General features: G+C 36.7%; 1 protein-coding gene across 1 annotated transcript in view; it reads left to right on the forward strand.

Annotated features, from left to right (window-relative positions):
- The window catches only part of LOC100378362 (V-type proton ATPase 116 kDa subunit a 1-like), a 137,053-nt gene that overhangs the window by 37,994 nt on the left and 71,240 nt on the right, over nt 1–27,819 (forward strand). Inside the window, exons 9-14 of the mRNA XM_085494983.1 lie at nt 1,205–1,298; nt 2,923–3,135; nt 7,667–7,820; nt 23,926–24,065; nt 25,002–25,147; nt 25,297–25,384. Coding sequence (XP_085351109.1) covers nt 1,205–1,298; nt 2,923–3,135; nt 7,667–7,820; nt 23,926–24,065; nt 25,002–25,147; nt 25,297–25,384 — 835 coding nt within the window. The remainder of the gene's footprint in view (nt 1–1,204; nt 1,299–2,922; nt 3,136–7,666; nt 7,821–23,925; nt 24,066–25,001; nt 25,148–25,296; nt 25,385–27,819) is intronic.

The raw sequence follows: 27,819 nt of genomic DNA on the forward strand, positions 1-27,819 counted from the left end.
TGAAACACACCACTTGATAACAAATACAGTGGAATTCATTGAAGCACACCACTTGATAACAAATGGAGTGCAATTCATTGAAACACACCACTTGATAACAAATAGAGTGCAATTCATTGAAACACACCACTTGATAACACATGGAGTGGAATTCATTGAAGCACACCACTTGATAACAAATGGAGTGGAATTCATTGAAACACACCACTTGATAACAAATGGAGTGCAATTCATCTAAACACACCACTTGATAACAAATGGAGTGGAATTCATTGAAACACATCACTTGATAACAAATACAGTGCAATTCATTGAAACACACCACTTGATAACAAATGGAGTGGAATTCATTGAAACACACCACTTGATAACAAATGGAGTGGAATTCATTGAAACACATCACTTGATAACAAATGGAGTGCAATTCATTGAAACACACCACTTGATAACAAATGGAGTGCAATTCATTGAAACACATCACTTGATAACAAATGGAGTGGAATTCATTGAAACACATCATTTGATAACAAATACAGTGCAATTCATTGAAACACACCACTTGATAATAAATGGAGTGGAATTCATTGAAACACACCACTTGATAACAAATAGATTGGAATTTATTGAAACACTCCACTTGATAACAAATGGAGTGGAATTCATTGAAACACATCACTTGATAACAAATACAGTGGAATTCATCTAAACACACCACTTGATAACAAATACAGTGGAATTCATTGAAACACACCACTTGATAACATATACAGTGGAATTCATTGAAACACACCACTTGATAACAAATACAGTGGAATTCATTGAAACACACCACTTGATAACAAATGGAGAAAAGGAAGAAAATGAATGATAATTTTTTTGGGTTAAGCGATAACTTGTAAGTACATGTAGTAGAAATCCAATTTTGCTAGATGCTGAAGTGATAAGCGCTGGTGACTTGCACAGTCATGTGGTGGTAAATTCCATAGTCAATGTGTCACATTGAAACCACAGTCTGCATGTAGCAGTGAGTAGTCTGTGAACAACAGTGAATTCCACAATAAATGTGGAACACTAATATGTGTGGCCGTGAATTCTACAGTTGGCATTCATCAGTGAATTCCACAGTCGGTTGGCATATAATGACTATAAATATAATTATAGTATGTTTTCATATCAAATATTATACTTGTTTTTTTTTTACTAGATACCATGCTGCTTTGTATCCATGTCCAGAGACACAAGTTGAGTGTGAACAGATGACTGCAGGTGTTAGAACCCGACTTCATGACCTACAGAATGTAAGTGTTTGGGATTCAGTTACCATGGTATTGTGTTAGAATCTCACTTTATAACCTACAGAATGTAAGTGTTTGGGATTCAGTTACAATGGTATTATGTTAGAATCTCACTTTATAACCTACAGAATGTATTTACTAAGTGTTTGGGTTTCAGTTACCATGGTATTGTGTTAGAATCTCACTTTATAACCTACAGAATGTAAGTGTTTGGGATTCAGTTACAATGGTATTGTGTTAGAATCTCACTTTATAACCTACAGAATGTAAGTGTTTGGGATTCAGTTACCATGGAATTGTGTTAGTATCTCACTTTATAACCTACAGAATGTAAGTGTTTGGGATTCAGTTACAGTGGTATTGTGTTAGAATCTCACTTTATAGCCTACAGAATGTAAGTGTTTGGGTTTCTGTTACCATGGAATTGTGTTAGAATCTCACTTTATAACCTACAGAATGTAAGTGTTTGGGATTCAGTTACCATGGAATTGTGTTAGAATCTCACTTTATAACCTACAGAATGTAAGTGTTTGGGATTCAGTTACAGTGGTATTGTGTTAGAATCTCACTTTATAGCCTACAGAATGTAAGTGTTTGGGTTTCTGTTACCATGGAATTGTGTTAGAATCTCACTTTATAACCTACAGAATGTAAGTGTTTGGGATTCAGTTACCATGGAATTGTGTTAGAATCTCACTTTATAACCTACAGAATGTAAGTGTTTGGGATTCAGTTACAGTGGTATTGTGTTAGAATCTCACTTTATAACCTACAGAATGTAAGTGTTTGGGATTCAGTTACAGTGGTATTGTGTTAGAATCTCACTTTATAGCCTACAGAATGTAAGTGTTTGGGTTTCTGTTACCATAGAATTGTGTTAGAATCTCACTTTATAACCTACAGAATGTAAGTGTTTGGGATTCAGTTACAGTGGTATTGTGTTAGAATCTCACTTTATAACCTACAGAATGTAAGTGTTTGGGATTCAGTTACAATGGTATTGTGTTAGAATCTCACTTTATAACCTACAGAATGTAAGTGTTTGGGATTCAGTTACCATGGAATTGTGTTAGAATCTCACTTTATAACCTACAGAATGTAAGTGTTTGGGATTCAGTTACAGTGGTATTGTGTTAGAATCTCACTTTATAACCTACAGAATGTAAGTGTTTGGGTTTCAGTTACCATGGAATTGTGTTAGAATCTCACTTTATTACCTACAGAATGTAAGTGTTTGGGATTCAGTTACAATGGAATTGTGTTAGAATCTCACTTTATAACCTACAGAATGTAAGTGTTTGGGTTTCAGTTACAATATGGAATTGTGTTAGAATCTCACTTTATAATCTACAGAATGTAATAGGGACTGTGATTTGCATCAAATTTTGATGAATTAAGAAGGCAATATAAGCAATGGCAATTTCCAGTGTGATTCGATGGACGTTCTAAGAAGTTGAAAACTCAAGGTGTATCTTGTGAATACTGTAATTGCATTGCACATAATAATCACATGTGTCAGATGCAACAAACAAAATATATCCAATAATACAACTTATTCCCACTTCTCAACAGGTCAATATAAAAAGCCAAAAGTTAGATTGTTTATATTTTTATTCTTCAATTATAGGTGCTTCACCAAACACAGGAACATCGTCTGAGAGCTTTGGCATTAGCTGCCAAAAACATCACTGTCTGGTTCATTAAAGTACGCAAGATTAAAGCCATCTATCATATATTGAATTGCTTTAATCTAGATGTCACCAGAAACTGTCTAATTGCGGAATGTTGGTGTCCTGTCTTAGATTTGGACCAAATTCAACACGCTTTGACAAGAGGAACGGTGAGTAAGATTTGTTAAGTTATATCTATAAAACAAACAGGACTGGGACTGATTGATATTATATATTTAGTGCTTGTTTGATCCAAAAGCGGGGACTTATGGATTGACCTCTGTGTATTCGTTTTGCATCCACCCAAGGCCACCTCTATTTTGGACATGCTTGGGCTTATCACATTCAAACTTCACATATACATCATGCATCTTGGGATACATATGCCTGTTCATGTGTTTCACGTTCTGATTCAAGATGGTCGAATGATGGCCAATTCACTATGTTCAATTACCCACCATAGACTCCGGTCAATCAAAATGACTATTTTGAACTGTAGGCATTAATCAGCAATTCTGACGGTGATGGAGAGATAGAATCTAGGTTAGGGGAAGCCCCATGACCCCAGGATTCTCTTTCCCTTACGTCACAAACTACGTGACTGAGGCCATATGGCAGCGCCATTAACGGCTGTACAATCACTCTTCTTTCATCTTCGCCTCGTCGGGAATGATTCTGAACGGCTCTGCCTGGCTCTTTTGCTTTTTCCTGTCCAGGTTTCTAGCTTGGGTTGTTGCTGCTGGGCAGCATTCAACATTCTTACTGGTAGGATAAGTTTTTCTTGTCTTCTTTACCCTTGTCTTTCTTTTCCACAACAAAGAAATTAAAACCCGGCGCCACTACGTGACCACTTGTTGGTTTCGTGGCGGCACCTTTTACTACTGTAATTCGCTTCCCTCATGCATGTTGTCTTCATTTTATGCTTGATGTATTTAGAACTGAATAGATGTAATGACAGCACCAGGGCTCGCTGCCGTTTTTTTTTGGTCTCCTGGTGTTTCGAGTCGACTGTGCAGTGGTTATATTCAGAATTCACCAGCATAGAACCCGCATCCAAAATACTTTTGTCGTAGCTGCGTGCAGGGTTGGGGTTTTTGCCATGAAGGCGTGTGTTTTTTCACTGTTCTGAGGCCTGAGATTTTTCTTTCAGAGCCATAAAAATCGCTGAGACGCTCGTTTCTTCACAGGAAGGTCGTGCGTCCAGTAAACAAATCGGTTAAAATGAGTGCGTATTTGGCATCAGTGGAAAGTCCTTACACTCGGCTACTGGTGCTTTGTGTACCCGGGACGTCAAGTAAGAGGCCCGATGGTGGAGGTACCGATATTTTTTCTCGGTCTCCCCTGCTGATCGGAGGGCATCTTCACAGTCTGTTTACCCGATTTTACTGGCTGCAGCGAGGCTGTGCCCCTGGAGGCTTTCCTCCAATGGGGCCCATTGCGGGTCCCTTTGTGGACCCTTCCTCGCACAGCGCTTGTTTTGCCTCTGAGTTGAGAGCTTTGGTCGAAGGACTGTCGGGGCAATTGTGTCCCTGGCAGGCCGGGTAGATCAGACGCAGTCGGAGCGAGCTGTCTCCACTACGGCCCCTCGGTGGGCGAGCTAGAAGAAACACGAAAGCATGTTTGCATTCAAACACGTCTCTTCCAGGGAACCCCCGTTCCCAGCCGCAGCTCTCCCACTAATTTGGGTGAGGCCGAAGCTCAGGCTAATTGCACCGGACTTCCTCTGCTGCCTCGGGCACTGAATGCCAACGGGGTGCTGGCAGCCAAGCCTCCGATCTTGGGGCAGGGCTTTCAGGGCAAGGCACACGTTGACCCCCCCTATTTTCAGCCAGCCAGGGTTCGTCGCACCATAGCGGTACAACGGTAATGAATTTATCCTTGTGTCCAGTCTCCGCTGTGGGTTTTGACTCCCTTCTTACCGACCCACAGGCATCCCCAGAGGGAACCGACCCTGTCATGAGACGCACAGTCGAACACGCTCCCTCTCACATATTTAAAGTGAAAGGAGACACAGTTCGCTCACGTCGGATACAGCCGGTACTCCGGGCGGTTCCTCAGTGTCTTCCATCCGTAATGACTTGGTGAGCCACGCTTTTGGGGTGATGCGGAGTATCATCGATCCCAGTGATACAATGTAAATACCTCCACCCTTAATCCTAAGGCGACCACCTAAGGTTGCTTCAACGCTTATGGGATCACGGGCGTCGTGATCCAAAGCAACCCCGTCGGCATGTCTCAACCTGTCTGTCTATCTGAGTGCGGAGTGGGGTGCAGGACACACAAACGGTGTTGATGGGCGGACGTTGGTCAGCCGCGGAGGACGTAACGCTTAAGGCCCCCAGGTGGGGAAAACCTTAGGCAACACTTTCCTCTGGACCAAACGCTACCCAGTCGGAGTGGTTTCGAACCCCATAGCGTGGGATGAGATCAAAACGCTCCCAACCGGATCCCAAGGCTCCTTCCACAGACCCCAGTACCACGAATTTTATTTTGGCAAACCGGGCAAAGGGGGACAGCCGCGTTCCATGGGCGTTTTCGCCAGCTCAATCGGAGACGACCCATCCAGCCCTGAAGGCAGAGCTGCTTGAGCCATTATTGTGCGCGCCCAGGACTCTGGAGACCTCTGAGGCAGAACGCACCAGCCTCCTAGACCAGGCGACACATTTACTGGCGGGCCATCGCACATCTATGTGCGACATCCCCTAGTGTCACCTGGCTCTCTTGGCCAGGGCCACTACTGTGCTACGAGACGCGGCCTTAGACGCACGTGTTATTGCCGACAAGCTGAGTCAGGGGGTACGTCCCCCACCTCAGTGACGCAGACTGGACATCTTCCACGCTCTTTGTTCAGGGAATGGTGGGTACAGTCTCGGAGCTTCGGAGTGCAATGAACCAGAGGGTTCAGATCAAATCCGCTAGCCAGGAATTGCTTCTCTGCCCGGTTCAAGCACGAGTTCCTAACAAACCGTACTACGGATTCAGGACGGGGTGCCAGGCACATGTCTTTGTGTTACGGCCCAGGCAGGCAGGATAGGTCGGCTTCCCCAACTTCCATAACCATGTGGTTTACTGCAACTGTATTAGAGGTCTATAATACTTTAACTTCCTCGACAAAGAGCTTGCAGAGACACCAAGTACGAGCACATGAGGTCTGTGTGATTGCCAACTCACTAGTGCTAGCGTCAGGTGCCTCCCTCGAGCATACACTGAGGGCAGGCTTCTGGAGAACGCAGAACGTCTTTATCAACTACACCTATCAACTAGACATCGAATCCATTGAGGAAGGGCTCTTTAGATTGGGTCCCATCGTCGCGGGTCAGTCTTGGTTTGCCCACCCGTCTCAAATGACCACAAGGGTCTCTGCGCATAGGCAATAAGTCAGTCTCTGCATTTTATGTGGCCAGCCGTCAGCACTCCCCTGGAAGCTCCCAGGTCCCGCTTTGCAGACTACGCCCTCATGCAGAACTGTTTCGGTATTTACTTGGAAAGCTTACTACCCTAAGAATTGGGTTGGGGTCTAGCTTTCTCGGGCACACCGAACCCTGTCACCGTAGCAGCATTTTGGCTTCTTGCTCCGGGGACAGCACAGGCAAGGTAAGACACCACCCTTTTTGGGCCTTAACCAGGGTGTTGAGTGATTATTGTATTTCATCCCGGACTGGGAAAAGACTTTCATCATATTTCTGTTTGCTCGGAAAACCCGCCACCTATTGGTGTCTGACTCTGCCTACAGTTCAAAATAGTCATTTTGACTGACCGGAGTCTATGGTGGAGTCTATGGTAGGTATGAACTATGTGAATAGACGGGTTCGGAGAACCCTCTGCCTAATTCATACCATATTGCACGTCATACTTTTTAACAAAATTGCTGGCTGGGGGCCATTTATTATTAAGCTGGTATATGTGCTAGTTTCTCTGGCTGTATTTTTTTTGATTACCGTAAAATCTGTATTAGAAGCCGCATCTCTAATAGAAGTCGCACCCATTATTTTTGAACAATTAAGAAGAATGTGTATATGCTCTAATAGAAGCCGCATCCCTTCTGTTGCATTGTACCATTTTAATAGAAGCTGCAACTTCTAATACAGATTTTACAGTACTACATTTTGTCAGTTATGTACTTCCAGTCATACTGCATTGAAATTTACATGCAGATGATGAATAGAGACCTTTGATAGACATATATATTGTACATGTGACTTATACCCATAATACAATGCAGGGACTAGACATTGTCAATGTTTGTTTTTGATATTTTTCCTAATTTCATATTTAATTTTGGACTAAGTGGGCATAAATGTGTAGTTTAACATTATTAACCATTTTACCTTCGCTGGCGCTTCAACTTTTTACTTTGTTCAACTTCTTGTTGAAAACTACAAGTCTGATTGCTTTGATACTTGGTGTACATGTACCTTGGGTAGACCTCTCTTAGATTTGTTCATTTCGTGATGATATCTTTGATTCTCCAATCTTGGTGAATATTTTTGGTAAAACATGATATTTTTGACTTCTTGTTGAAAAGTACAATGTGATTGCTTTGATATTATACATTTATGTACCTCAAGTGGACTTTTCTCAAATTTGTTCATTTTGTGATTTTATCTTCAATTCTCTAATTGCGGAGCTATCACAGCCCAGAGGCTGCTTGTTGTCATATCTCTAATAAAAAAGTCATTCTCGTGGTATGTTGATTTGTAGGAAAGAAGTGAATCCAGTGTACCATCAATTTTACATGTTGTTGAGAATATTGACAAAGACCATCCAACATACAATCGTGTTAATAAATTTACCACTGCATTCCAATCTATTGTAAATGCATATGGTGTGGCTGATTACAGAGAAGTCAACCCTGGTGAGTTTTTGACTCCCGTGTGCGAAGCACACAATGGGAGTCTTTGCAGTTAGTGTGTCTGTAGGTGTGTGTGTGTGTCTGTGTGTCTGTATGTCTGTATGTGTGTGTGCGTGTGTGTGTGTGTGTGTGTGTGTGTGTGTGTGTGTGTGTGTGTGTGTGTGTGTGTATATGTGTGTGTGTATATGTGTGTCCGTCTGTTCCACTGATATCTCAAGAACCATGCATCGTTTTTTGATAAAACTTGGTGCATAGATCCTCTGAACTAATGCGATTTAAGATTTTATTAGTTTGGGGTAAAAATCTGTGCATATTAATTAGCTAATTTGCATAATGATTACTAAATTTTTGGCTTTTCCACTGATATCTCAAGTACTAATCATAATATTTTAATGAAACTTGGTACATAGATGTCATAGGACACTGCACAAACCTGATAGTTTTGTAATATCAGTACATATTAATTAGCTAATTTGCATAATTAATTAATTTTCAGCTTTTGAAATCTCAAGTAGTAATCACATTCCAATGAACGTTTCTATACATAGATATTCTAGGACTATGCAGAGATCGATTGTTTTGGAGTAAATATTTGTTCATAGTAATCACCTAATTTGCATAATTAGTTAATTTTCAGCTTTTCCACTGTTATCTCAAGTACTAATCATCACATTTCAATGAAACTTGATTATCTATTTTGCATAACTAACCAATTTGCAACTTTCACACTAATATCTCAAGTACTAATCATCACATTTCAATAACATTTGGTACATAAATGCTCTAAGACAATAGACCTGATTAATTTTGGGTTAAAATCTGTACATATTAATTACCTAATTTGCATAATTAAATTAATTTTAAGCTTTCACACTGATATCTACAGTACTAATTATTCCATTTCAATGAAACTTGGTACGTATATGTAGATGCTCTAAGGCAGTGTAAAAGCCTGATTAGTTTTGGGTGAAAATCTGTTCATATTATTTCCATAATTCACATAATACCGGATTCTGACGTAAATGTGCCCATCCGAAAAATTTCATTGCTGGTGGGCCCTTATTTGGGGTTAAAAATTTCAAAAAGTGAAAATCAAATATTTTTGGGAACTTATATTTTCATTGAAAAATCCACCTACGCCGACTTTCAACGCTGGCAGTTGGGCCACCCAAAACGAAAGAAACTATTGCAGAAGCTAGTCTAAAACTGTATACACATTTTCCTTGCTGGATTTAAAAGTAGACCGCGCATCTTTCTCCAAAAAATTCGTATGAAAATGTTTTTTTATACATGTACTTCGATGGACTGAATTTACAAATGATGATTTTTTTTGTTATACCATCACTCAAATTATGTGTTATGAATTTGTGATAGTTTAGCCTTTGTGTTCTATGGGCTGTTCTTTCAGTTATCGATAAAAGCGTATTTTGAAAGTTGTGAAATCATGGTTCTATTTTGGCATTATACGACTTGCAGTTCCCTTTTGATGGAATTTGTGTGACTGGCCATGGTGTTTGTAAACTTATCGAACTGTAGTATTATGTAAATCTGCCCTGGGAAATCTGCAAGCAATGTTTTAAATTGCCATGTTCACGCTGCGTCATAACGTGGAGTCGTCATCTAAGTATGCACAATTGTTCGTCTTGTGTTCCCCAACGCATTTAAAAATCCCTTTTGAATTTGGGGGACTTTGTGTGACTGGCCATGGTGTTTGTAAACTTTAGTCGAACTGTAGTAGTGAGTAAATCTGCCACAACATGGAGTTGCCATCGTCTCTTGTTTACCAACTCATTTAAATAAGATTGTCCCTCAACTGTATTAGCTTTCTTCGAACTTCCTATTGCCATCGGAAGTATGTCTACTACACTCAGCGGTGTAGGGGTATCGATCTTCTTGTATATATACATGTATATATTATATGAAACGCACCCGAACCCGTAAATCCTAGGCAAACTGAGTTGGTCTCATCACGTAAATTCTTACCTTGTTCTTGACTGCAGTACGCTTGCCTATGAACTTCCACACGCTTATGGGAATAGTGCATAATGTGTAATACTGTATTGATCGAGGTGAAACAAACATGGCTGCCATAATGCCTGTTCGGCTACATCGCTCATTTTCTCTTCCTGTCTTAGAGTTCTGATTTCAATTAAACAGAGATTTGGCTGTGGCCATGCATTTAGTCATTGTCGACTGTTTTTCTCGAATTGGTTGATTGTCATAGTAACATACGCTAAGTACAATTAAACGTCCGGTAGTCCAGTAGTCTAAGGTTTAAAATAAACAAACATGAATATTTAATTTAGTTTAATTTCTTCAGTTAAAAATTGAGTTTCCAAAATAAATAAATAATAAAACGTACCCTCATGTATACTTCAAGTTTTCATTAAAACAAGCTCTTATTTTCCCAGCATCGAGATGGCTCTGCCAACTCTTGTTAGAAAATGCCTTCTATTTATACTTTACATTTTAACATTTGATCTTTGCCAGAAGTCATTGTGTTGTAATAAGATCTGGTCAAGGTTTATATTCAAGCTCAGTTGTCAACAATTGCTTGAGCTTGGTACTGTCATCAGTAAAACACATACTTTTAGTTTACTTAGTTTGTTAAACCACAGTCATGAGGGACTGAGGTTGAACATTATTAGATAGTATTCTATCTTAAGCAGTTGTACCCGGTACTTATATATATTCCTCATTGTTCAATGTGTTACGGACTAAGTGCAATAAGTTTTGTTAAGTTGCCACTAGCTGTACATATACAATAAGTTATATCCTAGAGTTCACGTATAAGGCAAAAAAAAAAAAAATTGTTGCCCTCAGCCACTGACCGAAAAATATGAAATATTGGGTCGTGTTTTTTTTAATAGGCCCAAATATTAAAAACTCACCATTTTAAGCAGTAAAAGTGTTGCCTCTAAAAATGATCCCAAACCGTTGTTTGAAACCTAGGGTCCCCGGGGGGATAAGTGGATACTTCGGGTTGATCTGTATTTAAATACAAAAGACTGAAAGAAACACTTTGATTTTTGTGTTTAATATCTAGCATGCGTTTGATTGATTCCCATATACCTCGGCTATTTACTATACCCTTAGTTTTCATGAGTTTAAAAAAAAAAAATCCGACCGACTGACCCAATTTTTCAATTTTCAGACTTGATGGCAACATAATTTTTTTTTTGAAACGTGGATACAGTGACCCATGTCAGCGAAAAAGTGGGGACACACCATTTTTTTGAGGGACTACCCCTTGTTAAATTGCATTTTACTCAAAAAAGTATGTTTACCTTTAGTTTTTATTTCCATGATTGACAATGTACATAATACACATCGGCAAAGCCAATCAATATCAATACTCATTAATAAGAGAGATACTGGTGTACATTTCATGATTATAACATTCATATTGTATGAAATGCTCTCCTTGGTTTACTTGATTTCCATAAAGCAAGGGCTTTGCTGGATTGAAAATCTTAAATACTGTGTCCCTCGCCAGAGATCAGAGACAGCGTGTCCACTCTATGAGGTTGCAGTCTATTAGGCTTTTGGTTTTTATTTTCGACAACTAGTTTGAAACCGTAAGTCCAAATGCTTTTATATTTCCAGCAATGATATGTGGGGTGGTCCTCTGTCAGATTTGTTAAATTCGTCTCAAAATATGTAAATTTGGATTTTTAGTGAATATTTTTAGCTGCGCTGTCGACTTTGTCGAGCGGAGCTTATCATATGAGTGATTGTCCGTCGTCGTCTGTCATCATCTGTCGTCGTCAATTGTTTGTGTCAATGTTTACTTTTTCAACTTCTTCTTGAAAACTACAAGCCTGATTGCTTTGATACTTGGTGTATGTGTACCTTGGGTAGACCTCTCTCAGATTTGTTCATTTCATGATGATATCTTTGATTCTCTAATTTTAGTGAATATTTTTGTTAAATTTCGGTAAAAAGTGATATTTTCGACTTCTTGTTGAAAACTGCAAGTCTGATTGCTTTTATATTATATATAGGTACTACATGTGGACCTCTTTCAGATTTGTCAATTTCGCGGTGATATCTTCAATTATCTAATTTTGATGATTATTTTTGTCATTTTTGGTGAAAAGTGGTATTTGTGACTTCTTGTTGAAAACAGCAAGTCCCATTGCTTTGATACTATACATATTGTTCATTTTCTAATGATATCTTCTGTTCTTTAATTGTAATGTGTATTGCTAACAGCGGAGCTATCTCAGCCGACAGGCTGCTTGTTGACATTTTGGTAAAATTATTCATTTTCAACAACTAGTCCGAAACTGTAAGTCCAAATGCTTTGATATTTTCAGCAATGGTACTTGGGGTGGTGCGCTGTCAGATTTGTTAAATTTGTGTCAAAATATGAAAATTTGGATTTTTAGTGAATATTTTTGTCATTTTTAGTAAAAAATGTTATTTTCGACAACTAGTTCGAAACCGTAAGTAAATATCCAAATTTGCATATTTTGACCAATTTAAGAAATCTGACAGAAGACCACCCTACCTATCATTGCTGGAAATATGAAAGCATTTGGACTTACGTATATGTATAATGTTATTAGGAATGATAACATTTCAAAAACATGACCACAATATTCAATTTTTGTTTATCTACTATTTCTCAGGTTTTTGCACACCCACGATTTCTTAAGTTTAGCCTCAATGACTAAATATTCATAATTGCAACTGCAAGCAACTGTAACTCAAGTGCAATGTTCTCTAAATGACTGACTATGAATATTACAACCACAATGCCACTTTACTGATTCTTGTTCCATGATAATGAAGACAGCAAAGCTATTTCGACCGTCAGGTCACTTGTTTTTTCGAAGTGCTTTACAGCTTGGGGTGATGCGTTGATTGAATGGTCAAAATACTTGAACTTTGATCGTTTGTCGCGTAGTCACCTTCCCAGTGCGATTGATTTAATTTTCGCAATGGCACTGTTAACGGACACTTGCGATGTTGTTGTCAGCCTTTTGAAAAACCAAACTTAGTTGTTTCATAACGGGCATCACATCCATTAACAAGTGCATTGTTGCAACGAACTGAAAGTCGTTCATTTTGTTCATTTATCCATTTGCTATCAGATTTTGTTGTGATATTGATTCGAAGTAAGTAACGACAGAGTCATATAAATTGTTTCTAATGCACTATAGAACGAAAACCACCTCACTTCGTGGACTTCTTGATGTCATATCCTTCACAGCTTCAACACATATGGACGAACATTTAAAATAATAGTAAATGTCCGTCAAATCTTGTTGGTATTTATATAGTTTACTGAGTTGGCTTCCTGACTTGTACAGAGAGCGAGTCGGTGCACCACACAATGGACACTCAACAAAAAAAGATTTACGTCATGTCGCAATCTCCACAGAGGCACCACAGAAACGAAACTTTGTATCAATCAGTTTGGCATGCTGCCTCAAAGATAAAATGGCAACAATTTATTTTAGGCCTAATTGATTGTCGCCATAGTAGCAGATGAAATAGACAAGGCATAATATGAAACTTTCATACAAATCACATATTCGTGCAGCAATATAAACAATAATGAAGTCAGAATCAAAACATTCCCATGTGTAACCTTACCTGATGTTTATATATATATATATATATATATATATATATATAAACTAACGCTTCACGATAATGGTATTAGTGCGTCCCTGTGACCTCAAACCTTTATTATTGAGGGTCAATGTTTATTTGTTTGCGTCAAAAGGCGCAAGCCCGCGCTCTGGCTAAAACACTGCATATATATTAATTATACTATAAGTTGCTATAAAGCATAATTCAGTATTCTTCAGTGCAGTAAGTTTTCTAAAGTTATTACTGTATAATCAGTTATATCCTATTAAGGTAGCGGGACTATTATTTGCATACTTGTTTTCATCTTCTAATTGTGACTAAATGACTACAAATAGACCCGGGAAAGTATATATTTTTAGAATCGCCAGATTTCAAGCTTTTCACAAGTGTATTTTGCATGCCGGTATCTGCATTCTACGACGTGTTACTCAATCAAAGGTGAAAAATTACTTTTTCTGTAAAAAAAATAATTACGCATTTATGCTGGTGATAAGAAGTATTTTTTTCACTTTTCCTAGTTGTTCAATACCGTAGTCTGGTAAATTGAATGTGTCTGGTCAGTTTTATTCAAGCAACGCGTTTTAAAAAATAGTGTGCTGAATTTCAATTACTGTTTTAGTCGCATTGCTCCCAACTCAAACCACAACTCGTTGGTAAATAATCGATGAAATAGTTTGTCTGGACACATTCAAGTTCCTCTCACTGTCACCTTAAAGCTGTGAAAATTTGGTGTTAATCCGACGACAATAAGTATACGTTATTTTTTGTTAAAGACCTTGTATTTTGAAAAACATAAACTCCTAGAAAACGTTCATGAAGTAACAGCAAAGATTTTCAAACTTGTTTATCGGCACAATCAATTTGTTTTCCCATCAAGGTCTGTTTTAACATGTGTAGGGACATCCAAATGTGTAAGGCTATTGGAAACCAAAAAAATAAAGGAATGGGATAGCGATAATTGGATAAATTCGGCATATGAAAACACCAATATCAATGATTTTTTTTCAGTGGCTGTATGACCTTGTGTCTGACACATTCATATGCAAATGACTAATCTGTGAAACAAACAGGGGCGGAGACAAACCACTAAAATGTTTGGAAACACTCATTGTGTGTCAGATAGCTACTGATAACACATCCTAACATTGCTTTGTCTTGAGTTTATCTTTGAAACTTATAGGCACACAGATTAAACCTGTGTTGTTGATTTTGGAAAACACTACTGAGGCTGCCTTGCTTCCCTTCAGAAAATCTACATTTTAACCAACTTACATGACATTCTATGTTATGTTGACTTTATCACATGAAAGTTTATAGTGCATTTCATCAATTAATAAATAAATGTGAAAATCGTAATTTTCAACACAAATAATAGTCTCGCTACCTTAAGTCACATAAGATAATTATACTATAAGTTGGCATATATAGTAGTTGTTAACTGAGCGGTATTTGCTAATATCCAGACTATTGAGTTAACTTTCCACAATTATATAAGTGTCATTCCAACATTATCATTATTTAGAATGCCTCGACTTAAGAAAAAGATTTTAATATTGAAACACAAACTAAATCGTAAATTATAATCAGGAAATAAGAGCATGCGAGTCACAGCCTCAACAGTACAATAAACAACAAAACCTTGAACTGAATATTGAAAAATCAGGTAATCATGTAGAATTAGATATTGTTACCCATGAAGTTGCTAATTTTATGGATCAATTAATAAACAAACTTGACAGACTAACAAATGAAAGTGAAATATCTGAAATGTAATGCACTTACTAAATCAGTTTTACCTGTATCAGAAGAATATTGTGAGTACTGATTGGATAGTTGTTACAAATGAACTCTCTGGTGCTGGTTTACAAAACCTTGGACTTACATGTTATCAAAATGAGCCCATAAGTTTCTTGTGATTATATTTGATATATTAGAACAATATGACGTAAACAGTAATGATATGCCAGTACATACTTTACAAAGTATATTCATGAGTATCTATAATAACACATATAAATCAAAACACTGTGCATATCAGAATGTTAGACTTGAACCATTCACTGTTTTACAACTTTCTATCACATATACCAGTTTCTATTGCAAATTGCCTTAATGATTATTTTAGCGGAGAAACAATACATGAATATTTGTGTAGTCATTGCAACAAAGTTTATGACATGGTAAAAAAATATGACCAATCAAGTATTTCCATCATACCTTGTTATACAGTTGAAATGTTTTTCAAATTTGGGGAATAAAATAGAGACATCTCTCAGTTATTCAATAAAACACGGCTAAGTATGTAAGCAACAGTTACTATGGTAATACTTTATACAAGTTACATTTGTATATGGTGTAATAGTACATCAGTCTAATCCATTACATTACTATGCCTGTATTAAGGTAGCAGGATAGTTTTTTTGCATGAAAAATGTAAACACCTATAATCGGAATAAATTTTACAAGAAACCATACAATCTATATATGTTTGGAAAGCTCTCGACTTGTATTTTCCTATTATTAATACTTTGTGAACATTGTGTTTGTTTTAGCATCACGTGATTCTGAAAATCAGCCGGGCTGATAATTTAACTAACGTAAATAAAATTTTAATTGTCATCTCTACAGTCATTCATGCGATCAAAAACTTTACACTGTTTTGAAGCAAAAGATATGAAGTTTAAATCCGTATTTCTATTTTTTGCATTAAGTTTTTTTTTCTTTCCGAAAATCACAAATTTCAAGCACGTTTTTTGGTGTTAAAGTTAGAGTATACCGTTGGTTTGCGCGAGGTTTGTGAAAAAACGCAACAGAATTTTGCAAATATGCAAATACGGATATGAAGCCAACATATCAAAGATTAAGAAAATCTAAACGGCGACATCGTAGCGCTATTCAGTGAAACGCCATTTAAAATTAGGTCAACGGTAATAGCCAAAAACCGAACACCGAGAAATCGGCACTTTTATGATTTCAAACTTCAATCAACGTTAACTCCCGTTTCAGCAGCAAAATTTACATGGGTTAATTGTAAATAAAATGCTTTGAAAGTTGTTTTCGAGACAAATCATGAACCGACATTTATATCTGTGAAAAACGTTGTTTTTTGGCCGTTTTCTTTCACGCTATGGAGTTTTGTGACGGTCTGTGTTGATAACGAATGGTGACGTCATTCATTAAAGCTTGGATTATGCAAAGTGGGCGGTTCTGTTTGCGAGTAACAAACAATACAGAGACTACACTTGGCAGTTGAAGTGTTTACAAATACAGTGTATTTATTTTTGGGCCGTTGTGTTTGTAAACTTATTAGTTCAAGCATACCACGAGTTTCGGAGTCTCCTGGAGGCAGCTCGTACATACTGGCGAAAGGGCGGACCCGTTACTGGTTGAGGTAACCCCTAATAGCTTGACAGTTTCACCAGAGCGCACCGTCCCTTCCCTATCGCTCGCATTCCAATGGCAGCCTTTTTATTTATTGAGAAAACTGCTCCCCTCTTTCGAGATGACGGAAAGCTAGGCTGGCTCAGTTTCGATCGAATACAACTGCCTAGACCGTGACGCCTGCGCTCCACTATTGAGATATGCCGACTTTGCAAAATTGACAAATCTCTTTTTCTAGGGCGCCATTCAACAGTGACATGTCAACGAGTCGAATCTCGCCGTCTTCAAACGACATTCACTCTCACTTTCTTCTTCTACGTCGGAAGTTAACAATATTTTCCTGCGAGATACAGACATCTCTCAAACGTTTTGAACAGGAGTATCACCCACTATATCGAAGTCTGATTCATCGGACTCCCAGTGTCACGGTAAAACTTTCTTCGCCCACTTCATGGCTGACACTGGTTTCGACGGGGAAATCCGTTCTGTACGAACCCAGCATCGTCTCTTTCACAATCTTTTTTGACAGGAGTGATCATTCTTTTGATGTTTTTCTTCTTTCTTCCTCGCTTTCTTTTTCTTGGAAATTTTCGCGTGCTTACTATCTCGTCCATAATTAGTGAATGACAACTAAACTAAAGAATTACTGATAATAATTGTAAAATGTGACCCAGTGATGTATGCCGGCATGTAGCATTTCCTGTGCTATTAAAAATCAAACCCTGTTTAACCGTCGCAGTAACCTCAGGTCTTATACTTGATGAATCTCTTCAAAATTTAATTGTAACCGGACTCACTGTTATCATCTATAAAAACTACCTAGATCTACCCTTGCCTTGCGTGAAACACTGGCCCACTATCCGATGTCAAGACGTCGGCCGGGGGGGGGGGGGGGGGCACGCTACTATTTCGTTGCCGTACATTTTGTTCGCATGAGTACATTAGATAAAACAACCAAGTATTTATCAGACAGATTTATTACATGTAAAATAATTTACGAATTTAGAAAAACCTAAGCATGCAAGTATGGCTACTTGGTGAAAACTCCTCTGAAAAATGGATTATATAAACCAGGTCCAAGCATATTCTTATCATTGATCATCAACCTTTACATGTAGTTTGTGGCCTGAATTTTCATGCAATGCATAGCCACCACAGATGGCCGTATTTTATTGTTTGCAACTATATTTTGTAAAAGGTAGCCCCCTCCCAATGTAACTGCATTACTTCTGGACTAAGAAAGTAACCCCGTGGTCAGACACCTTTCAATGACAAAGCCAAGAAAAAAATATTACAGAAATTTATTGTAAGTTTTTATTCTGTTAACATATAATTACATTGAAGTGGTACATTTATGTACTTTTTTGATTATTCAAAATTTGTTGTTTCTAAAGCGATTGTTTTGTCTTTGCTGTACTTCCTGTCTAGAAAGGCAGCAGTGCACACATCTTATCAGCTGTGTGTAAACTACAAACAGATATCTTATCAGTTGTTTGTAAATAGCAAATAAAGAAAGTGGCCCAACTTAAAACTATTTACCCTCAGTTCAGTTTTGTTTGTAAACCATGCATATTAATGAGATGCACTAGTTGGGTGTACACTGGATAAACAAAAACTTGGCCATTTGTTTGCACACTAGAAAAAAATCAGTTTACTTGTACAAGATATTTTTTTTTCAATAAAATAAATACACTCATGTATGTAGCATGCCTTAGGGAGCTATTCGTGTGATTTTCAAAAAAAAATGTGAAAAGTACCCAAAAAACTATTCTGCTACCTTAAAGCATCTGATAGCATCTGATAATATCTGGTATAAATTCAATGATGATAGCGTAACACTTATTGATATCGAAAAAGTTTTAAATGAACAGGCTTACATGTTATTTTATCACTTGATAGAAATAAATAATAATTTTTATGAATTCACCAATTACAGTCAAGAACCATGTCACATACTTAGTTGGCAAGATTTATCTACTCATGTGAAAGATCAGGTTCAAAATAAGGCTGATGTTAGTTCATCTCTTCAATATGATACATGTATGTTAAGTAAAGAATTACACAGGCAAATTGAGCTTGATGAAATAAAAAAAGAGGCATGTGAAAGCTGATGTTATTGATCGTAAGAGGGAATATACAAAACAATATATGAAACAGAAACTCAAAAACCAATGTTATCATCAATCTTATCTTTACCTCACAACTGGAGAAGGAAAGATATTCAAGGAGATTACGTAGGGAAAATATAGAACAATTGGGAAAAGAGAAAAATGCAATGAGATTAAAGAGAACAAATATAGAACAATTAGAGAAGGAGTAGAATGTAATGAGATTAAAGAGGAAAATTATACAACTTGAAAAAGAGCGTAATTGCGAAGAGTTTAAATAGAAAAAATCTAGAACAATTGGAAAGGGAGAGAAATGCAAAGAGATCAAGTAAAAAAACTATAGAACAATTGGAAAGGGAGAGAAATGCAAAGAGATCAAGTAAAAAAACTATAGAACAGTTGGAGATGGAGAAGAATGCAAAGCAATTAAAAAGAAAAAATATACCGGTACAACAACTTGAGGAAAAGTGTAATGCTAAGAGATTGAAAATGCAGTTGGAAATGATCAATTTAGTGAACTCATTAATGAATTTCAGAGAGATGTATTTGAAGGACATAATGATCAACCACTATTCTAGAGAAAACTAAACAAAATCAATGGAAGCAGAACATCAAAAAAAATCAACACTCATCCGCCAAATGTATAGCTTAGAGTGATATTTGGTAGTAAAAAATGAAAATTATGTTATAAAATTTCACTATTTCAAGAATTTAGCCAATTCTTGGTCTCAACTTAACCAGTTGTATCAACTATTCTCTTGTGGGCAAGGTTTCAATAGTTTGGCTATGTTTAGCAACAAAAGTATATTCTAAAAGAAGTTTCAAATAAAAAAGAATCCAACAGCATTGCTTAGTAGCAAATGATTCGGTTGTTGATTATTACCTAGTAATGATTACAATAACATGCAAAAAATAAATTTGTTGAATTGTTATGAAATGCAAATAAATTTCAACTTATTTCATCATAAGCGAATGATTCAGCCCTCGTTTTCAACACTTGATGCTGTAGAAATGTATATCCGCCACGTATTGACCGGGGATGGTGTTCTTCGACCTGACAGGTCAAATCGCTAATTAACCAATGTTCAAATTACCATAGCTCATTTAAATAAGTTAATGTTATTGAACGCAGCACGGAAGAGATTTGCCGATGTTGTTGTACGATCTTTTGGCTTGGATTTTGCGGCATGATTTGTTTTAAAATAAAAAAAAATAGTTGTTTTCAAAAGAAGAAAAATTTAACAGCTTGTAATATACTTTACTACGCAAGTTAATTTGACAACAGCGCCCTCTACATTACTTAGTAACTATGCTATTTTTAGATTATGCAAACAAAGCTGTTTCCAACATGGCTGCCATTTTTGGATTGTTATTATGTAGTCTGCTGGTCAATTCTTTTAAATACACAGCACAGCTCATTGTCGAAACAAAGCTCTTATTCATTCACGCTAGTGGCAATAAATATCATACTCTTCAATAGGAGTCAATGACTACACTGAGACTTTTAGGCATCATAAAAAATTTAAATAACACCTCAAAACACTGCCGAAAAATCGTCCTGAGTGATTCCTTGGTCCCATTTTATTTTTTTAAAAACCCAAACTGCCGTTAATCTGCCCAAGGCGAATTTACAGCAGAATCCGGTAATTTATAATTTTTTGGTTCTAATCACATTTCAATGAAACTTGGTTCATAGATGGTCTGTTACCTTGCACAGACCATATTAGTTTTACATTCAAATCTGTTCATAATAATTACCTGATTTGCATAATTAGTTTTTCTATCAATATCTCAAGTAAAAGTAATTTTGAAATAATTTTGAATGTGTCTCCAATACACACAAGAGTTCTTTCTAAGCTTTCTTTGATTTACACTTAATGTTTATTTTTATAGTTGTATCTAAAATATTTACAAAAAAACGTCTTATCATTTGTTATCAGTCTCATTTAAATACAAACAAGATGATTGGCTAAGCCAGGAGAACCTTCATTCTGTTTCCAACCAAATCTGTGATATCACTGCTGTACAATTAAGCTTCATAGGTGACAGGGCAGGGTGAAATACTAACTGTAGTCAACTGTTGTTGCAGTTGAAGTAGCATACATTTGTAATCAATGATTTTTTATTGGGATTGTAACAGTAAATCGTGGTTTTGTAAAAAAAACATGTGAGTGCGTGCTAAAGTGTTTCCTTCTATATAGTTCTAAACATTACCTGCAGCTATATACATGTACATGTCATCTATGCTTATATTGGCATCACCTAGACCAATATAGGCATAACCAGTACCTACTGTAATCGTTTCACCCAATCTGCCACTTTTAACACTATTTAATTGACCACTTATTGCTTAATTTCTGACTGACATTTTCATTAAGCATATGCGCGTGCGTGAGATACAACAAGGTACATGAATGCTCTGTGACAATGCACAGACTTAATTAGTATTGGGTAGAAATCCATGCATGCATAAAAATTACCTAATTTGCATAATGATTTGTCAATTTTCAACTTTTCTACTGATATCTAGCGTACTAATCATGACATTACAATGAAACTTGGTACATAGATGTCATATGACAGTGCAGAGATCTAAAAGTTTTGGGTTAATATCCATGCATATTAATTTATAATTTACATAATCAGTAAATTGTTTGGTCTTTTCGCTGATATTTCAAGTACTAATCATTACATTTCAATTAAACTTGGTACATTGATGTTCTATGACTTTTCACAGACCTGATTAGTTTTGTTTAAAAATCTGTACATCATAACTACCTTATTTGCATAATGATTAGTAAATTTTTGGCTTTTCCACTGATATCTCAAGTACTGATCATCACATTTCAAACTTGATACCTAGATGTCATAGAACGATGTATAGACCTGATATGTATTGGATTAATATTTGTGCATATTAATTACCTAATTTGTATAGATTTTCAGCTTTTCTGCTATGTTTCAAGTATTAATTTAACATTTCAACTTCGTACATAGATGCTCTATGACTATTCACAGACCTGATTAGTTTTGGGTTAAAAATTCATGCATATTAATAACCTAGTTTGTATATTGATTAGCACATTTTAGACATTTTTATTTATTTCTCAAGTTAGGGGTTTAAATCATTGTGAGTACTGTACTGATAGGGTCATGCAACTTGTCCGACAAGATGTATGACCAAAATATCAAGTCATCATATATGGTCATTATTTTATTAAATATTTATAATTGTTAACTTGGAAACCCCCAGATCATTGCTTGCAGTTATATTTTTAAATGCTGTATTTGCTATAATATGATTCTTTCCAAACTTTCTTTGATTCACACTTAAGTTGTCAAAAAATTGTACAAGTTTGAATAAAATAAAGCTAACGATTGGTAAGATTAGAATGGTTATTAAATATAGTCCATGACGCGCTTTTAGTTTTTAATTTCAAGGTGAGAAATGGACAGTTGAAATTGACTGATGCATTTATTTCAAAGCAGCTGTTTCACAGGGACAGCTCTTGTTCTTTTATAGCGATGAAAAATCAGAAAATATATGTAATAAATAGTCCTTGAATTATTCGGATTTTAGTACCCAAACATGATCCTGAATTAGGGTCAATGTTTTTCCTGTCTTGGCTGATCATGTTCAATAACAAATGTTGGTACCAACGTCGTACTGAAGTCACTATAGAAAAAAACAATTGGTGATTCAATAGGCATTTCAAACAATAACAATTATTATCTACAAACATACTGTCATATCAAACATACACAAAATTAAGAAATACATGAAGAGGTGTAATGTTAGGTTGTATTTTAGGCTCAGAAATATTTTCTTTCACTCAGTTCATAACTCTTTATGTAGCTCTGTAATCCATGGTTTCTCCTTGGGGGGGGGGGGGAAACAGCAATAATTATAAAAATTGTGAAGAGTCAATAATTAAGAAAAAAAACCTATAAATTACATACTGTATTTGTGGCAGTTCACCAAGTTTGAATATAGTTTGAAATATTCCATCCCAGTTAAATCTAGGTCAAAGGGTTAGATTGCGTGTATATATAATAATGATAATAATTTATTCAAATACATGTATATGATAAATAACAAAACAAAATTAAGAATAAATATGAAAAGTAGACTAAAATATAGTTGTCAAACAACTAAACTAAACCAGTCTTCAGTCTAAAAATTACAATAAACAAAAACAATTAATGATTATATAAAATGTATAGATACATACTTGATAGAGGTTTTTGAAACTAGTATCCCGTGAATGTTGTATTTTGAGAAATAAGTTGCAAACTGTGAAATAAGTCTGTCATGCAATGCATCAAAACCAAAAATACCAAACTGGAATTCAAATTGTTTGTAAATATCAAGAATTTCAAGGTTTTTAAATAAAGAGGTACTATGTGCATTATATTTACTGGATGATATAAGATGATACAAGACTACAGGCATCACCTGCACCTTTATTGCCATCACTTGCACCTATATTGCCATCACTTAATTGCACCTATATTGCCATCACCTGCACCTATATTGCCACCACCTGCACCTATATTGCCACCACCTGCACCTATATTGCCATCACCTGCACCTATATTGCCATTACTTAATTGCACCTATATTGCCACCACCTGCACCTATATTGCCATCACCTGCACCTATATTGCCATCACTTAATTGCACCTATATTGCCATCACCTGCACCTATATTGCCATCACCTGCACCTATATTGCCATCACTTAATTGCACCTATATTGGCATCACCTGCACCTATATTGTCACCATGTGCACCTATATTGGCACCATGTACACCTATATTGGCACCATGTACACCTATATTGGCATCACGTACACCTATATATTGCCATCACCTGCACCTACTGGTATAATGGCATCGCCTGCTCCTATATTGGCATCACCTGTACCCATATAGGAGGCTCTTACACGTACACAAGCAATCAGTTTATTGGTTACACAAAAAGTTGAAATTATTATGTCTCATATCTATTTCAGCTCCCTACACTATTATAACTTTCCCGTTCCTGTTTGGTGTAATGTTTGGTGATGCTGGTCATGGCATTATTATGTTGCTGTTTGCTATATGGATGTGTGTACGAGAAAAAAAACTGGCAGCTTCTTCCAAAGATAATGAGGTCTGTATTTCTTGTTGTCTTCTATTTTGCAATCCAAAAACAGGGACTTGTGGTTTCACCCCTGTGTAACTTTCCGTGCATGTGTCCATTCGTCCTCACAAATACATCATGCATATTGAAGCACATCCATTTTTTTCACAATCTGATTCAAAATGATATAATAACATTTTTTTTAATTTCAAAATTGTACCGAAATCATGTCTTGCTGGATTGCGGTTGTTCATTAACCTTGATTCATTTCGTTTTATTTTTCAGACCTGATTCAAAATAGCAAATCATGCACTTTGAAATCAGATCACAAACTTTTCTTGCAACATAATGGACATTATGTCATTCTGTTCATGGGATTTTTCTGTTACTTTCTTACAGATGTAGGGCACCATCTATAGTGGACGCTATGTCATTCTGTTAATGGGACTGTTCTCTTGTTGCTTTCTTACAGATGTAGGGCGCCATCTATAGTGGACATTATGTCATTCTGTTGATGGGATTGTTCTGTTACTTTCTTACAGATGTAGGGCGCCATCTATAGTGGACGTTATGTCATTCTGTTGATGGGATTGTTCTGTTACTTTCTTACAGATATAGGACACTATCTATAGTGGACGTTATGTCATTCTGTTGATGGGATTGTTCTGTTACTTTCTTACAGATGTAGGACACTATCTATAGTGGACGTTATGTCATTCTGTTGATGGGATTGTTCTGTTACTTTCTTACAGATGTGGGGCACCATCTATAGTGGACGTTAATTATGCCATTCTGTTGATGGGATTGTTCTGTTACTTTCTTACAGATGTGGGGCGCCATCTATAGTGGACATTATGTCATTCTGTTGATGGGATTGTTCTGTTACTTTCTTACAGATGTAGGGCACCATTTATAGTAGATGTTATGTCATTCTGTTGATGGGATTGTTCTGTTACTTTCTTACAGATGTGGGGCACCATCTATAGTGGACGCTATGTCATCCTGTTGATGGGATTGTTCTCTTGTTACTCTGGTCTCATTTACAATGATGTCTATTCAAAATCCATGCGGATATTTCCATCTTCTTTCACTGTGCATGAAGCAAATTACACGTAAGTAAAAACAAATTATCATAATGGTAAATAATTATAATTATAAAATATATTTAACAAGTTATTTTATTGTGTTATTTTAATATCCATCTATGCCTGATTGAAAACAGCGATGAAGATCTTCATTTAATTTGTGTTTTCTATTACAGTGACAATGACATCAGGGATCATCAGTACTTGCAACTTGACCCTGTTGATACCTACAGAGGATCACCATATACATTTGGCTTTGATCCAGTAAGTAACTGTCTCAACATTGTATTTTGTATACTATGGCCTATTCAGTACATTTCACTGTGGCCTATTCAGTACATTTCACTATGGCCTATTCAGTACATTTCACTCTGGCCTATTCAGTACATTTCACTATGGCCTATTCAGTACATTTCACTGTGGCCTATTCAGTACATTTCACTATGGCCTATTCTGTACATTTCACTATGGCCTATTCAGTACATTTCACTGTGGCCTATTCAGTACATTTCACTATGGCCTATTCAGTACATTTCACTCTGGCCTCTTCAGTACATTTCACTATGGCCTATTCAGTACATTTCACTGTGGCCTATTCTGTACATTTCACTATGGCCTATTCAGTACATTTCACTATGGCCTTTTCAGTTCATTTCACTGTGGCCTTTTCAGTACATTTTACTGTGACCTGTTCAGTACATTTCACTGTGGCCTATTCAGTACATTTCACTATGGCCTATTCAGTACATTCCACTATGGCCTATTCTGTACATTTCACTATGGCCTATTCAGTACATTTCACTATGGCCTCTTCAGTACATTTCACTATGGCCTATTCTGTACATTTCACTATGGCCTCTTCAGTACATTTCACTATGGCCTATTCAGTACATTTCACTATGGCCTATTCAGTACATTTCACTATGGCCTCTTCAGTACATTTCACTATGGCCTATTCTGTACATTTCACTATGGCCTATTCAGTACATTTCACTATGGCCTCTTCAGTACATTTCACTATGGCCTATTCTGTACATTTCACTATGGCCTCTTCAGTACATTTCACTGTTGCCTATTCAGTACATTTCACTATGGCCTATTCAGTACATTTCACTATGGCCTATTCAGTACATTTCACTATGGCCTATTCTGTACATTTCACTATGGCCTATTCAGTACATTTCACTATGGCCTCTTCAGTACATTTCACTATGGCCTATTCAGTACATTTCACTATGGCCTATTCTGTACATTTCACTATGGCCTATTCTGTACATTTCACTATGGCCTATTCAGTACATTTCACTATGGCCTCTTCAGTACATTTCACTATGGCCTATTCAGTACATTTCACTATGGCCTATTCAGTACATTTCACTATGGCCTATTCAGTACATTTCACTATGGCCTATTCAGTACATTTCACTATGGCCTTTTCAGTTCATTTCACTGTGGCCTTTTCAGTACATTTTACTGTGACCTGTTCAGTACATTTCACTGTGGCCTATTCAGTACATTTCACTATGGCCTATTCAGTACATTCCACTATGGCCTATTCTGTACATTTCACTATGGCCTATTCAGTACATTTCACTATGGCCTCTTCAGTACATTTCACTATGGCCTATTCTGTACATTTCACTATGGCCTCTTCAGTACATTTCACTATGGCCTATTCAGTACATTTCACTATGGCCTATTCAGTACATTTCACTATGGCCTATTCAGTACATTTCACTATGGCCTATTCTGTACATTTCACTATGGCCTATTCAGTACATTTCACTATGGCCTCTTCAGTACATTTCACTATGGCCTATTCTGTACATTTCACTATGGCCTCTTCAGTACATTTCACTGTTGCCTATTCAGTACATTTCACTATGGCCTATTCAGTACATTTCACTATGGCCTATTCAGTACATTTCACTATGGCCTATTCTGTACATTTCACTATGGCCTATTCAGTACATTTCACTATGGCCTCTTCAGTACATTTCACTATGGCCTATTCTGTACATTTCACTATGGCCTCTTCAGTACATTTCACTATGGCCTATTCAGTACATTTCACTATGGCCTATTCAGTACATTTCACTATGGCCTATTCTGTACATTTCACTATGGCCTATTCTGTACATTTCACTGTGGCCTATTCAGTACATTTCACTATGGCCTATTCAGTACATTTCACTATGGCCTATTCAGTACATTTCACTGTGGCCTATTCTGTACATTTCACTGTGGCCTATTCAGTACATTTCACTATGGCCTATTCAGTACATTTCACTATGGCCTATTCAGTACATTTCACTATGGCCTATTCAGTACATTTTACTATGGCCTATTCAGTTCATTTCACTATGGCCTATTCAATACATTTCACTGTGGCCTTTTCAGTACATTTCACTATGGCCTTTTCAGTACATTTCACTATGGCCTATTCCGTACATTTCACTATGGCCTCTTCAGTACATTTCACTATGGCCTATTCAGTACATTTCACTATGGCCTATTCAGTACATTTCACTATGGCCTATTCAGTACATTTCACTATGGCCTATTCAGTACATTTCACTATGGCCTATTCAGTTCATTTCACTATGGCCTTTTCAATACATTTCACTGTGGCCTATTCAGTACATTTCACTATGGCCTATTCAATACATTTCACTGTGGCCTTTTCAGTACATTTCACT

This window comes from Saccoglossus kowalevskii, chromosome 21 (genome assembly GCF_978046115.1).
Source record: "Saccoglossus kowalevskii chromosome 21, keSacKowa6.1, whole genome shotgun sequence".
In the NCBI taxonomy this organism is placed as follows: domain Eukaryota; kingdom Metazoa; phylum Hemichordata; class Enteropneusta; family Harrimaniidae; genus Saccoglossus; species Saccoglossus kowalevskii.